The sequence below is a fragment of the Camellia sinensis genome, chromosome 2, assembly GCF_055761805.1.
Source record: "Camellia sinensis isolate YWXY chromosome 2, ASM5576180v1, whole genome shotgun sequence".
Lineage (NCBI taxonomy): Eukaryota > Viridiplantae > Streptophyta > Magnoliopsida > Ericales > Theaceae > Camellia > Camellia sinensis.
In genome coordinates this window covers 14,759,722-14,773,946 of record NC_138962.1, presented here as the reverse complement: position 1 = coordinate 14,773,946, position 14,225 = coordinate 14,759,722, and the positions used below count along the sequence as shown (strand labels likewise).

Below are 14,225 nucleotides of genomic sequence, written 5' to 3'. Positions count from 1 at the left end.
CTCATTTCTCAAAACTCAATTCAAAACATAATCATTACTTTTCAAAACTCATAACCAAACACATAATTCAAAACTCTTTTCAAAACTCAATTCAAATCAATATTTTAATTTTTTAATTTTTTGAATATTTTTGAATATTTTAATTTCAAAATATTACAATTTTAATTTTTTAAAATTTAAAATATTTTATAAAAATAAATACAAACTCTATTTTATAAAAATATTTTTAAATATTTTAATTTTGTTGTTATGTATTTGGTTACGATTTGAGTATAGAGTTGTGAAATTAATATGGAGTTTCGAGTTATGTGTTTAGTTATAAGTTTTAAAAATAATTTCTTAATTGAGTTTTGTTTTATGTGTTTGGTTACGATTTGAGTGTAGAGTTATTTTTAAATTTAAAATATTAACATTTTAAATTATTTAAATTTTTACGATTTAAATTTTTTGAATATTTATTTTAATTTTTTACTTATTAAATTTTTTAGATTATTTAAATTATTTAAATATTTATAATTTAAATTTTTTGAATATTTATTTTGAAAAAAAGTTATTTCCTTTGTAGTATTTTCAATTAAAAAATTGATTAATATTATTTTCTGTTAATAATAAAAAAAATTTAATTGAATTTTAAAAAGAGTTTGGTTATGAGTGTTGATCAGAATTTTAATAGTGTGAAACTAGTATGTTTTGTTATGAGCTATAACAATTTGAATTAAGTTTTGAAAACTCTTTCCAAAACTCATAACTAAACAAATTTTCTTACTTCACATATCAAATCAAAATTTTAAAACTCAATTCAAAACTAAATTCAAAAACCATAATCAAACAAATTTTTTATACTCAAATCATAATTTTACAACTCACAAACTCAAAATACAACTCATACTGTCAAATCATATTTACAAAACTCTACCAAACGCAACCTGAGTTTTTTGATTTTCGTATTTTTTTGTTTTTAGTGAATATTTTTAAAATTTTAAACTTTTTTTTTTACTTTTTTAAATGCACCTTACTTAGATGTATCTAAAAAGTAAAAAAAATTATGAAAAAATATTTTTAAAAATTAATAAATACATAAAAATACAAAAAATGTACTGAATTCTTATATTTTTTTTGTATTTTTGGTATTTAGTGAGTTTTTAAAAGATTTTTTTCAATTTTTTTTACTTTTTAGGTATATTTATGTTAGCTATGTCTAAAAATTAAAAAAAAATTACTCAAAATATTAAAAAAATTCAGTAAAAATAAAAAAACACAAAAAATAAGAAAGTAAAATTTTCTGAAAAACGTTTTTGAAAAATGATAACCAATCATAGTTGTTTTTCATAATTGTCTAGATTATAATATTATCTGAGGTTGTAAGGGTCATTTTTTTAATATATTTATTTTATTTGACTATTCCCGCGGCGGGCGCACGACTCAATAAAATAAAGTCACTAAAATCAAGCTAGCAATTTTATTTATTTATTTATTTGTTAATTGGAGCCATTCCAAAAATATATTTCCTAGCTACTTCCCTCATTAGTAGTACTAGTATAAATTGTGATTCATTAACGCAACAACAGATCATCCCAGGATCAAACTTCTAACAAGAAGAAGAAGAAGAAGAAGAAGAAGAGAACTTGGGTGATATATATCATTCATCTATATCAACCCTCTTCTCTTCTACTTTGTGCAAACTCAAATTCATAAACAACGTTACCGATCAGTACTAGGTAGCGAGAAAACATGTTGTCTGTGGGAGTAGCATTGAGCACCGTTGTGGTGGCATTGGTTACCATATTCATAAGTCACTGGGTTCGCAAATGGAGGAATCCCAAATGCGAAAACGGTGTTCTTCCACCGGGTTCCATGGGCTTCCCTCTCATCGGAGAGACCATCCAGCTTCTCATTCCTAACCGATCATTGGAACTCCATCCCTTCATTTCTAAGAGAGTTCAGAGGTGCGTAATTACCTTCATTTTTCTTTTTCTTTTCTTTTCGTTTTTTTTTTTTTTTTTTTTTTTTGAAAAACAGTTGGCTAAACAAGTTTTTATTTTTTATTGATCTTTTTTGGTAATTAAATTGTAATAATTTGTTTTTTTTTTTTTTGATTATATGTTGTGTGTGCAGATATGGATCGGTGTTCCGAACTAATGTTGCCGGTAAACAGGTTGTTATAACAACCGACCCGAAATTCAATCATTACATCATTACAGAAGAAGGGAAATCCGTAGAATTGTGGTATTTGGACACGTTTTCGAGCATGTTGCCCATATTTGCAGTAGGCTCTGTTCAGAAGTACATTAGAAGCATAACTTTGACACACTTTGGAGTTGAGGGCATCAGAGTAAATTTGCTACCACAAGTTGAGCAACTCATTCAGAAAACTCTTCGTAATTGGTCCACCAAGCCAATTGTTGATGTCAAGCATGATGCTACTTGTGTACGTCAAAACAAAATTCTCCCAACTAATTAATTTCATCTCTGCTTCATTATTTATCTTTGTACTTTCTGGTGTTTGCTGATAACATGTATATGTCTTTGTTCGGACATTGCAGATGATTTTTGATTTCACCTTGAAGCAATTGTATGGCTATGATTGGGAAAAATCATCAGAGATGCGTCTTAGTGACAAGTTTTCCAGTTTATTGCATGGTCTACTGTCCCTTCCTTTGGACATTCCTGGCACTACTTTCCACCAATGCGTCAAGGTAATTACTTACCTAAAAACAAAAAAATTAAACTTGTTCTTGAAGATATATGTATATACTGATATAGTTGCCAATTTTTTTTTTTTTTTGGTATTTAGGACCGCAAGGAATTATTAAGCATGTTGAAGGATATCGTACAACAGAGAATCGATTCCGATAACAAGTTTAGAGGAGACTTCCTTGACAAAGCAATGGAAGACATGAAAACTGAGAAGTTCTTGACGGCCGAATTCCTATCCAATTTGATGTTTGGAGTTTTATTTGGAAACTTTGAGCCAATCTCTTCGGTTATACTATTGACTTTGAAGTTTCTCTCAGAGTATCCTTCAATATTAGAGGAGCTAACAGTACGTTCGCAAACCTACAATTTAATTAACTAACAATTGTTGATCGGTTTTTCAGTCTTGGTTGAACAATGAAAGACTACTCTTTTGCATATATAATTATGACATTAATTAGTGATCGTTCAATTTTGTCAGGTTGAAAACGAGACAATTGTTAAAAACAGAGAGAATCCAGATTCTCCACTCTCCTGGGAAGAATATAAATCAATGACTTTTACATTAAGTGTACGTTTAAATCTGTTTTGTTTTGTCTTTTGCCAGTAAAGGAATAATTAATTAAATTTTTTATCTCTACTTTACTAATGATGTGTATGTCTTGTTATTATAAAATTGCAGGTTGTGAATGAAGTTCTTAGGTTGGGAAATGTAGCACCAGGACTGTTGAGAAAAGTAACAAAAGATATCAAATTCAATGGTAAGTACTATAATTGCATCACGATAACATAAATGGGCTCCATGCAAATACAACCTACAAATTATTGAATTTGAAATATTCATTGGTTAAAAACTCAACAGGATATACAGTTCCAGCTGGTTGGAACATTTTGATTGTTACTTCTGCTCATCAGTTGAATCCAGAAGCTTTCAAGGATCCAGTTAAATTCAATCCATCACGTTGGAAGGTGCGTATTGATCCATCTTGAGCTTGTACCATTTCCTTTCTTTGTCTTTAGGAAGGGATTGCTTGAAAGTTTTGTAAATTTTTTAGTTGTTCTAATTTAATGTTTTGTAGTGAGATTTGATCATTAAAAGAAGCCATTGACAAGTTCTAATTTTGCCCCTTAATTATTGGATGATATATAGGACCTTGATCCAACTGTTATATCAAAGAATTTTATGCCTTTCGGAGGAGGGGTGAGACAATGTGCAGGTGCAGATTACGCTAGGGCGTTCGTATGCACCTTTCTCCATGTATTGGTCACTAAGTATAGGTAAATTGTTTTTTCCACTTGCATCTTTTTTTTTTTCACTTTTGTTTACTCAAGTTTGTCTACAAAAGAGCAGTCAATGTTAGTTTGCTTGTTTGTTTTTCACCTAATTTGTGATTTTGCTTTTGAAAAACAGTTGGACAAAAATTAGGGGAGGAAAAATTGTTCGGAGACCCATTTTGGAATTTGTAGATGGCGTTCATATTAAACTCACACCAAAGAGCAACTGAACTGAAGTGTTTTTTAGAGACGTATGCCTCGTGATGAAGATCAACCGGCGGTGACTTAGTTACGTCCTATACTTTATTTTGCCAGAAACAAATAAACTTGCTTTCTTGTATTTCTTTTGTTAGATATATATTTTCGGTTAAACTTTTCTTTGTACTTCAATGTTTAAATGAATGAATAAACTTTCTTTTACCCGAATGAGCAGTCTAGTTTCTTGTTGTTGGCCTTCACAATTGAGCAAATAAATTAATTTACCTACGTCAAAATTAGTTTCTTGTTGATCAAAATTGGAGGACTAATAGAGTGTGTTGGAATTATTAGAGGCAATCAACTTAAAACTAATTGGCATTATTAGTGTTGCCTTGAAATTATTATGTTGTGAATTTGGATGGTTAGATAAAACTTGAGCTTATGAAATAAATATAAAAATATATGCATATTTATAAAATAGAGAATTTGATAAAATCGAGTTTGAGGAATTAGATATAAATCTTGAATGGTTTCAAATGGGCAAATCTCCACCTAATGTGTAATTAAACTAGTCGTGCACTTCAAATCGCCAGAGATTTAGAGATTGATTTTTACGGTTGAGAAGACGAATTCTTGAAGGATTTAGAGATTGATTTTTGTTAATAAAGAAGTTATCATTTGTATAAAATAAAACACCTTGCTAGCTAGTCTGCCAAAGAACAAGAATGTTTATATTTGAAATTTCATGTGTTCCTGCATTATTGAAAAAAAATAAAATAAAAATAACGATCATGCTACACATAGAACTGAATGATGCGCAGTTATCTTTTTTTTATTATTATATATATATATATATATTTAATTATTAATTAATAATTTTACTTACATATATTGAGTCTAAAAATTATATTTAAAAAATAAACTTATATATTATTATTTTTTAAATAAAAATAAAAATATTAAAAATCCGAAATATTTTATCAAAATTTCTATCAAATAGTCATATATAAAAATTTTGATAAAATATTTAGGCTCCGTTTGGTAACCAATTCAAATTATAATTTCACCCATTGATTTGAGTGTGCTGTTTGTTTTGAGTTTTCAAATCATAATTCTACACTCATTTCTCAAAACTCAATTCAAACCATAATCATTACTTTTCAAAACTCATAACCAAACACATTCAAAACTCATTTCAAAACTTAATTCAAATCAATATTTTAATTTTTTTAATATTTTAATATTTAAATATGTTACGATTTTTTAATTTTTTGAATATTTTTAAATATTTTAATTTCAAAATATTACAATTTTAATTTTTTTAAATTTAAAATATTTTATAAAAATAAATTCAAACTCTATTTTATAAAAATATTTTAATTTTTTTGTTATGTATTTGGTTAAGATTTGAATGTAGAGTTGTGAAAGTAATATGGAGTTTTGAATTATATGTTTGATTATGAGTTTTAAAAATAATTTCTTAACTGAGTTTTGTTTTATGTGTTTGGTTACGATTTGAGTATAAAATTGTTTTTAAATTTAAAATATTAACATTTAAAATTATTTAAAATTTTTGAATATTTATTTTAATTTTTTACTTATTAAATTTTTTAGATTATTTAAATTGTTTAAATTTTTATGATTTAAATTTTTTGAATATTTATTTTGAAAAAAAATTATTTCCTTTGTAGTATTTTCAATTAAAAAATTGATTAATGTTATTTTCTGTTAATAATAATTTTTTTTAATTGAATTTTAAAAAGAGTTTGGTTATGAGTGTTGATCAGAATTTTCAATAGTGTGAAAGTAGTGTGTTTTGTTATGAGTTATAACAATTTGAATTAATTTTTGAAAATTCTTTCAAAAACTCATAACCAAACAAATTTTTTTTACTTCATATGTCAAATCGAACTTTCAAAACTCAATTTCACACTCAATTCAACATTCTATTCAAAAATCATAACTAAAATTTTTTTCTACATTCAAAAATCATAACCAAAAAAATTTTCTACATTCCGTTTGGCAACATTTACGTTTTCAGTTTATATTTATAAAAATTTTATAAACTGGTTTTTGTTTATTTTTAGAAAAACATAAACTACAAACGTGTTTGGTAATTGACAAAATGTTTTAAAAAAATTAAAAATATAAAAAGAGTGAGAAATGACAAGTGGTGGCAAGTGGCGGCGGAAGACGGTGGTGGAAAGTGCTGACGGTGGGTGGTGGGTGGTAGTGGTGGGTGGGTGGGTGACGGTGGTAGGTGGTAGGTGGTAGCGAATGGATGGTGGCGGGTTGTGGGCAGTGGTGGCGGGTGGTGGGTAGTAGTGGTGGTGGTGGTGGTGGCGGGTGGTAGTGGCAGGTGGGTGGCGGGTGGTAGTGGGTGGTAGCGGGTGGTGGTGGTGGTGGGTGGGTGGGTGACGATGGCGGGTGGTGGGTGGCGATGGTAGGTGGTGGTGGCAGGTGGGTGACGGATGGTGGCAGGTGGGAGGGTGACAATGGCAGGTGGTGGGTGGTAACGAGTGGGTGGTGGTAGTGTTGGTGGCGGGTGGTGGGTGGCAGTGGCGGCGGCGGCAGATGGGTGGCGGGTGACGGGTGGTAGTGGAAGGTAGGTGATGGGTGGTGGTGGTGGTGGTGGGTGAGTGGGTGACAGTGGCGGGTGGTAGCGAGTGGGTGGGTGGTGGTAGTGTTGGTGGTGGGTGGTGGGTGGTGGGTGGTGGTGGCAAGTAGGTGGCGGGTGGTGGTGGTGGTGGTGGGTGAGTGGGTGACGTTGGCGGGTGGTAGGTGGTAGCGAGTGGGCGGTAGGTGGTGGCAGGTAGGTGGTGGTGGCAGGTGGGTGGCGAGTGGGTGATGGTGGTGGTAGTGGTGGTGGTGGTGGTGGGTGGTGGTGGCAAGTGGGTGGCAAGTGACTAGTGGTGGTGGGTGGCTGGTGGTGGCAGGTAGTGGATGGTGGTGAGTGGTGGTGGGAAGTAGGTGGCGGGTGGTGGGTTGTGACGGTGGATGACAGGTGGGTGACGAGTGGCGGCGGCGGTGGTGGTGGTGAGGGGTGGGTGGTGGTGATGAGTGGGTGGGTGGTGGGTGGTGGGTGGTGAGTGGTGGTGGCGGAGGGTTGGTGGTGGTGGCGGAAGACGGTGGTGGAAAATGGTGGCGGGTGGTGGTTAGTGTTGGGTGAAAAAAAAAAAAAAAAAAAAAACTCAAAACGAAAACACATTTTTTGTGTTTTCATTTTTTGGCCAAATTTATAAACTGAGACCACTGATTTATAAATCAAAAATTTTACCAAACAAGTTTTTATTTGAGTTTTTAAAATTTTTGTAAATATAAACAGAAAACTGAAAACGTAAGTGTTACCAAACGACACCACGTTTTCAGTTTTCTGTTTATATTTACAAAAAATTTAAAAACTCAAATAAAAACTTGTTTGCTAAATTTTTGATTTATAAATTAGTGGTCTCAGTTTATAAATTTGGCCAAAAAATGTAAACAAAAAAAATGTGTTTCCGTTTTCAGTTTTGAGTTTTTTTTTTTTACCACCCAACACTAGCCACCACCCGCCACCATTTTCCACCATCGTCTTCCGCTACCACCACTTACCACCCACCTGCCACCATCACTCATCACCCACGACCCGCCATCACCACCCACCCATATGCCACCCACTCGCCACCACCACTCACCCTTCGCCACCACCACCACCACCGCCGCCACCCACTACCCACTTGTCATCCACTCGCCACCGCCCACCACCTGCTACTACCATCCACCACCCGCCACTTAACCGCCACCACCACTCACCACTAACCTGCTACCACCATCCACCACTCGCCCCACCACTAGCCACCCACCACCACCTGCCACCCATCTACCACCACCACCACCACCACCCACTACCCACTACCCACTTGCCACCACCACCCACTACCCACCATCACCCACTCGCAACCACCCACCATCCACCACCGTCAACCACCCACCCACCACCACCACCACCACCACCACCACCCGCCGCCACCACCACCACCCACTCGCTACCACCCGCCATCGTCACCCACCCACCATCACCACCCACCTGCCACCACCCACCACCACCCGCTACCCACTACCCATCGTCACCACTTTCCACCACCGTCTTCCGCCACCACTTGCCACCACTTATCATTTCTCACTCTTTTTTATATTTTAAATTTTTTTTAAATATTTTGTCAATTACCAAACGCGTTTGTAGTTTATGCTTTTCTAAAAATAAACAAAAATCAGTTTATAATTTTTTTATAAATATAAACTGAAAACGTAAACGTTTGGGAACAGACTAATTTAGTAACTTTTTAGCTATTTGGCTAAAATATGAGCTAAAAAAAACTAGTATGTTTGGGATGATTTTTTGACTTTTTACGAAAAGATGTGAAAAAAGTAGAGAGAAAAAAAAATCTTTGACTTTTTGGTATAGGTTGTTGGCTTTTTGACTAATTTAATAATTTTTTAACTAAAAAGTTCGGTTGCCAAACGAGGCCTAAGTAAGTTTAATATTACTCAAATAAAAAAAATAAAAATAAAAAGAAGTTGGTTTAAAATAAGAGAATAACATGTCGCATCGTTCAGGAGTTCAGATCCTCTCCTTGAGGATCATCCTTCACTTCCTCCTTGCAACAGCTGAGATCAGTTGTTGCAGATTCAACGGCTTAAAATAAAAAAAAATTAAAAAATAGAGGAAAGTCTGAATCTTTCTTGAAAAATAGAGGGAACTTTGAAAATTCTGATTTCAAACCTGACTATATATACGTACACATTTCTGTCTTCCTCATTCAATCTCCTCTCTCTCTCTCTCTCTCCCTCTCTCTCTCTCTCTCTCTTACACTCAGCCTCACCCTCATCCCTTCTCCTCCACTGAACCCACCCTCACCGGCGATCCACTTCCGACGACGGTGAGAAGCTCCTGAAACCCAACCGACCTGCTTCGCAAACTAGAGCTCTCACACTCTTCTCCTGCACCTCATTGAACCCGTCTCATCGGCGACCCTCTCGACAGACCCCCACTCCCCAAACCTAACCCATTGCTTTGCCCTTATTCTCTATTCCCTCACTTCGGGAACCAGAGTTCCCCTGTGAGCAAACCAGTCTCTGTAGCTTCAACAATAGCAGCTCATAAATGAAAGTTTTCGAAAAATGTTGCTGAAATTGTTGCTCATAACTGATTTTTTTGTTGTTGTTGTTATTGATGCTGTTATGGCATAAGATGTTTTTAGGTGAATGTACATTTAGTAATGTTGTTGATGCAGTACCTATTGATCTGCAAAATTTTGGGTTGAGTTTGTGAATTTAAGATGTTTGTTTAAATGTCTCAATGAAATGTTGATTTAGTTACATGTTCAAAAGTGTTAAAGAATTACAACTTCTGAATCCATTGCAACAGATACGATTATGATTTTATGAGATGATGCCAACATATATATTTTTATTGATAATTTGTTTTTTTTTGGTGGTAATTTACATTCTCTAAATAGACAAGCTATGCCTTTTCAAAACTGTCTCATTTTCATTGCCATTATTCTAAAAAGACTAACACTATGTTTGGGAACTTAGGAGAGAAAAGAAAAGAAATGATTAGTTAAGTTATAAGAGAAAAGAAAAGAAAAGAAATGATTGTGATTTCTCTCCTTTTTGTTTGGATAAGGAAAAAATAAAAGAAAAGAAATGATTGTGATTTCTCTCATTCCTGTTTGGTTAGATTTCATTAAGAGAAAAGAAAAGAAATTATTTTATGTTATATTACCAAAATAACCTTTTTATATTTTCAATCATTTTATTTCTTTTATTTCTATAGGGACAAAATTGGTATTATAAAAATAGTGGTTTCTTTTCTCTCCCAATCTCTCCACTTTTGGGAAGATTAAAAATGAGGCTTATAAGAGAAATGAGTTTCTCTCAATTTCTCTCCATTTCCTCCTATTTCTCTCCACTTAGGTTATCCAAACAAGTAAAAGAAATACATATGCGTGTGTGATTTTCTGACCACATTGCTCGTTTAGTAATCAGCTAGAGAGCACCGGCAGAATAGATGGCTTCCGCTAACCTGTAACAGAAAGAAAAGGCTCTGGCGGTGGCTCTTCCACCCCGGGGGCACTCCGACGATCAAGTCAGTATATCTCTCAAAGAAAATCAAGTGCTAAACTCACTATTTAAAAGCATAAATTGCGTACCTTAGACCCACGGGGGTGCCTCTCTTTTATAATTAACTCAATCCTAATCCCACTAGAAGCCTGACTTCTATGGATTCCATCTCAATACTTACTTTGGACTCTTCAAGAGATAAAGATAAACTCCCCAAGAGCTTTATCCTCATCTTGACTAAGTCTCCTCTTCATTCTAAGACTCTTGTCCTTTATCCGTTTATCTCAGATTCCGATTTCTTCGGAGATAACCTCAGCTTTGCCGAGATCACCTCGGTGTTACGACCAGGACACGTGGCACCTCGGCTGACACGTCGACGTCACCTTGCCACGTGTTGGTACTCAGGAAATATATCCCCACAACTGCCCCCTAGGTTCTATTTCCTCGGCATTCTGAGGTGATGGAACCTATATCGGTATTTCTTCTTGTATATCGGCTTAAGAACTCCTCAGCTGAGATCATTCATTTCAGGCCAACATGTTCTCTTCAGAGAACAAGAATTCCAGTGAACTCTTTCACGTGTATGAGTTGTCATGCATCTTTTACTCAACCGTTTCATTCACGCGTCTTTACCTTATTGGACCGTGTTCATGACACGCTTGCAAGCCATCTCTCCCTCACGTGCGCCGTCTGACGCATACGTTCTTCTAGGCATATTGATTACTTTTTTCCGCCGTTTTCATTTTTGACAAAAACTTTTCCTCCTTTCTCCATTTTTCACCTTTGCATTCGATTTGTCTTTGCTTTTTCTCTCTCTAGCTCCTAGATACGCCATTGTTCCAGTATTCAAGCTCTGCAACTATCTTCCGTTCTCCCCTCCGGTGAAGCTTTCGTCGTCCTCGTTACATCTGTAACTGTCGTCTGACTTCGGCAATCTTCATACCGGCTTCATACTTTCTGGTAAGCAACTATTTTCTTTTTATTCCAGTTCTTGATCTTTTCTGGAATTTCTTGTTTACTACTGCTTTGCTCAAATAATCAATTTGTAAATCATACATCTGAATGCGTTGATTTCGCTTTTTGCTTATGCCCTGAATACATGTACTGTTCATAGTTCTTCTTGCACGCCTTGCCACTGTTCTTGGCCTTCAACCCTTTGTATTCTTGATGTTCTTGATAGTCCATCTCTGTTCTTGATTCTGAAACTTCGTATTTGTTTTCTGTTTTTTGTGTCTTTTCCAAATCTGTGCCTTTAATCTTTATCTTCATAGCTTTTAGGTTCGGAATTTGTTTGTAGAACCCACATTTTTAGGGCAAAACTGAAACATCCCTTTCAAATTTCTTCATCAACTAAAACCTAAGTTTTTTGCCGAGGTCCCAATAACCCTATTTGAACCATCTTCTTATTGAAACCCAATACCTTTAGTTATCCCGACATCATAGGTATGTGGGAACATCGGGTAAACACCCCCTCTAAGCTGGAATTTTTTAGGCAAGAGTTTGAAATCCCAGCCGATGTCAATCTGAGGTTGGCTGGGGATGACGACTCCATCATGCCTACAGAAAACTCCATGCCCTTCCTTGTGGTTGCCTTTATTGAGTGTGGACTCCGCTTTCCACTTAACATCCTTTTTCGCGAGATTCTTCATTACTACAAGTTGAACCCCATGCAACTGGCCATTAACTCTTATCGAGTGATCTACGGCATTATTGCCTTAGCTAAACAGGAAAACGTTAGGATCACCCTAGCCGATATCCAGTACTACTATACCATGTGTGCCCTTAATTTGAAACAAAAAGGCTACATTTATTACCTTAAGCCGAGGTCTACAGAATTCAAAATCGTAGCCGATCTCCCAGACTCCAACAAGGGGGCTGGAGATGACTATTTCATTACCTCGGGAAATTGGGAGTTTGCTCCAGACGAGGACATCCATCTCTACCCGCTTCCTCATTCAGTTATAGAGGGCAAGGGTAAGAGCCCAATATTCAGCTTTGCCTATTTTCTTTTGAAGTCTTAAATACTTTGTCTGCTTCTGACGTCTGTTCTCCTTGCAGCTGTTCGTTAGCCACCGAAAAATTTTCGTCAATCCTTTGTTCCCAGCTAGGATTTGAAGAAACTTCTAGACTTGCCAATCCACAATAGAAATGCGCCTCTGCTCCTCAATTTTATCCAACTTATAAGTCAACCTTGCCCAACGTCCCTAAGAGGAAGAAGAAAAGCCTCTCTCCACCTTCTGCCACTACTCCACAGACCGTATCCACATCTCGGACAGATCAGGGGTCAACATCTGATCCAGCTGATCAGCCATCCACTTTGGCTCCATACTTGGTCCCAATATCAGAGCGAAAACGTCGGCGACGACTTGTCCTTACTGCCGAGATGGGTCGCCCTAAGCCAATTGCAAAAGATCTTCTGGCCAGTATTCCATCATCTATTGATGAGCAGCCAACACAAACCCTTCCTCCACCTAAGCCAAAAAGAATTAAGAAGGCCCAACCAAAGGCTAAAGTTACTCAGACTGAGTCTGAGGATGCTTTGCCTATATCAAGGTTGGCTGAGAGTGACAAACCTCAACCCTCTACTGGGAAGAGGCGCTCGGAAACCCAGCCATCAGAGTCCCCAAAATCCAAAAAGCCGAGGTCTTCTTCCGCTACGACTTCGGGATCCAAGAAGAGCGATGCCCCCCTGGTCCCCTAAAATAACTCTGGAGGACAAGCCAGTTTTGGCTACTGACAGTGCCGACGACATCAACGTCGGCGTAGCCCTAAGCACAGCTCTGCTCCTTCCCGGCGACCTTGACCGCAACGCTGAGTTGAGCGAGTACGAGAATTATGCGTTGATGCATCAACGCTCCGTTTAAGTAAGTGTCTTCTTCTTGGTAATTTTCTTCTTTCTGTTTTGCATTTAGAAAATTTTGTGCTAATTTTTGCCTTTTGTTCTTTCAGGCAATCCAGCATTCCCACTCCTTTTCTGTTCAATCCTTTGAAAATCGGCAAAAGCTGGCCGACATGAAAAAGGAGTTCTCTTTTCTCTAAAAGATCAATAAGGGCCTTGAATCAAAAATGAAGAAGTTGGAGGATCAAGCCGAGGCTGCAATTAAAGCTCAAAATAATGTCAAAGAGAAGGCTAAGGCTGCTGAGGCTATCCGAAAGGTGGCTGAATCCCAAAGAAATGAGGCCGAGGAGAAGATGGGCCAAGCCGAGAAGGAGCTTCAAGAAGCCTTGGCCACCAAAGAGGCTGAAATAAAAGATGCTGATGAAAAGGCATATGCCCAAGGCATGGCCGACGTCACAGATGCTTATGAACAGCAAGTGAAGGAGGCATGCAACAAGGGTTTTACCCTTGATTGGATGTCCCTTCTGAAGAAACTTAACGTCCCAGAGGACTCGCCATTAAGAAAACCTGATGCCATTCCTCTGCCATTTCCTCCAGTTCAACCTCTAAATCAAGACGTCGGTGAATCCGAATCCAAGGAAGAGGATGAGGATGAGGATCAGGCCTTGGTTAGAAAATCCAAAGGTGCTGATGGGGCCAAGTCCCCTCCCCAGAATGAGCAAGTCCTAGACTTGACTCAGGATGAGGAAGGCGATAAGGTTCCCATAGAAGCCGTTCCCGAGAATGCATCAGCCAACATCTCTTCTGTGGACAAGAGTGTTGAAGAAACTCTGCAAGAAATTGATGTCGAGATAGCGGCGAATAAGGCTGTTGGGATGTCTTCTCAACCAGCATCTGATCTTCAATTTCAACCAACTGATGGAGAGGAGTCTTTGCTTTATGTTTTTCTTTTGCTTACTTGTATTTTGTTGCTTCTTTAACTTTTGAAACAATGTATGCTTTTTGTATGGCCGATGTGCCCTTTTCTTGGTGAATGAATATAATTTTTCTTTTCTTGTCTTCTCTTTATTGCTTTGTGCATCATTCTATACTTAGAATATTTTGCATGTCTTAT

General features: G+C 36.5%; 1 protein-coding gene across 1 annotated transcript; it reads left to right on the top strand.

Moving 5' to 3' along the window:
- The first annotated feature begins 1,484 nt into the window (after window positions 1–1,484).
- On the top strand, window positions 1,485–4,395 carry LOC145819854 (cucurbitadienol 11-hydroxylase-like). Its single transcript, XM_082913770.1, has 9 exons — window positions 1,485–1,946; window positions 2,116–2,428; window positions 2,544–2,696; window positions 2,795–3,043; window positions 3,176–3,265; window positions 3,377–3,455; window positions 3,557–3,663; window positions 3,845–3,972; window positions 4,106–4,395. Exons 1-9 carry the CDS (start codon window positions 1,732–1,734, stop codon window positions 4,197–4,199), a joined length of 1,428 nt encoding a protein of 475 aa, XP_082769896.1. The 5' UTR covers window positions 1,485–1,731; the 3' UTR covers window positions 4,200–4,395.
- Window positions 4,396–14,225: the final 9,830 nt, after the last annotated feature.

Bases quoted from the DNA above. Each gene is read 5' to 3' on its own strand.
- LOC145819854 (XM_082913770.1), top strand. From the start codon at position 1,732: ATGTTGTCTGTGGGAGTAGCATTGAGCACCGTTGTGGTGGCATTGGTT. The intron at 2,429-2,543 runs GTACGTCAAAAC...CGGACATTGCAG, and splicing joins TCAAGCATGATGCTACTTGT to ATGATTTTTGATTTCACCTT. The intron at 3,973-4,105 runs GTAAATTGTTTT...TTTGAAAAACAG, and splicing joins GTATTGGTCACTAAGTATAG to TTGGACAAAAATTAGGGGAG.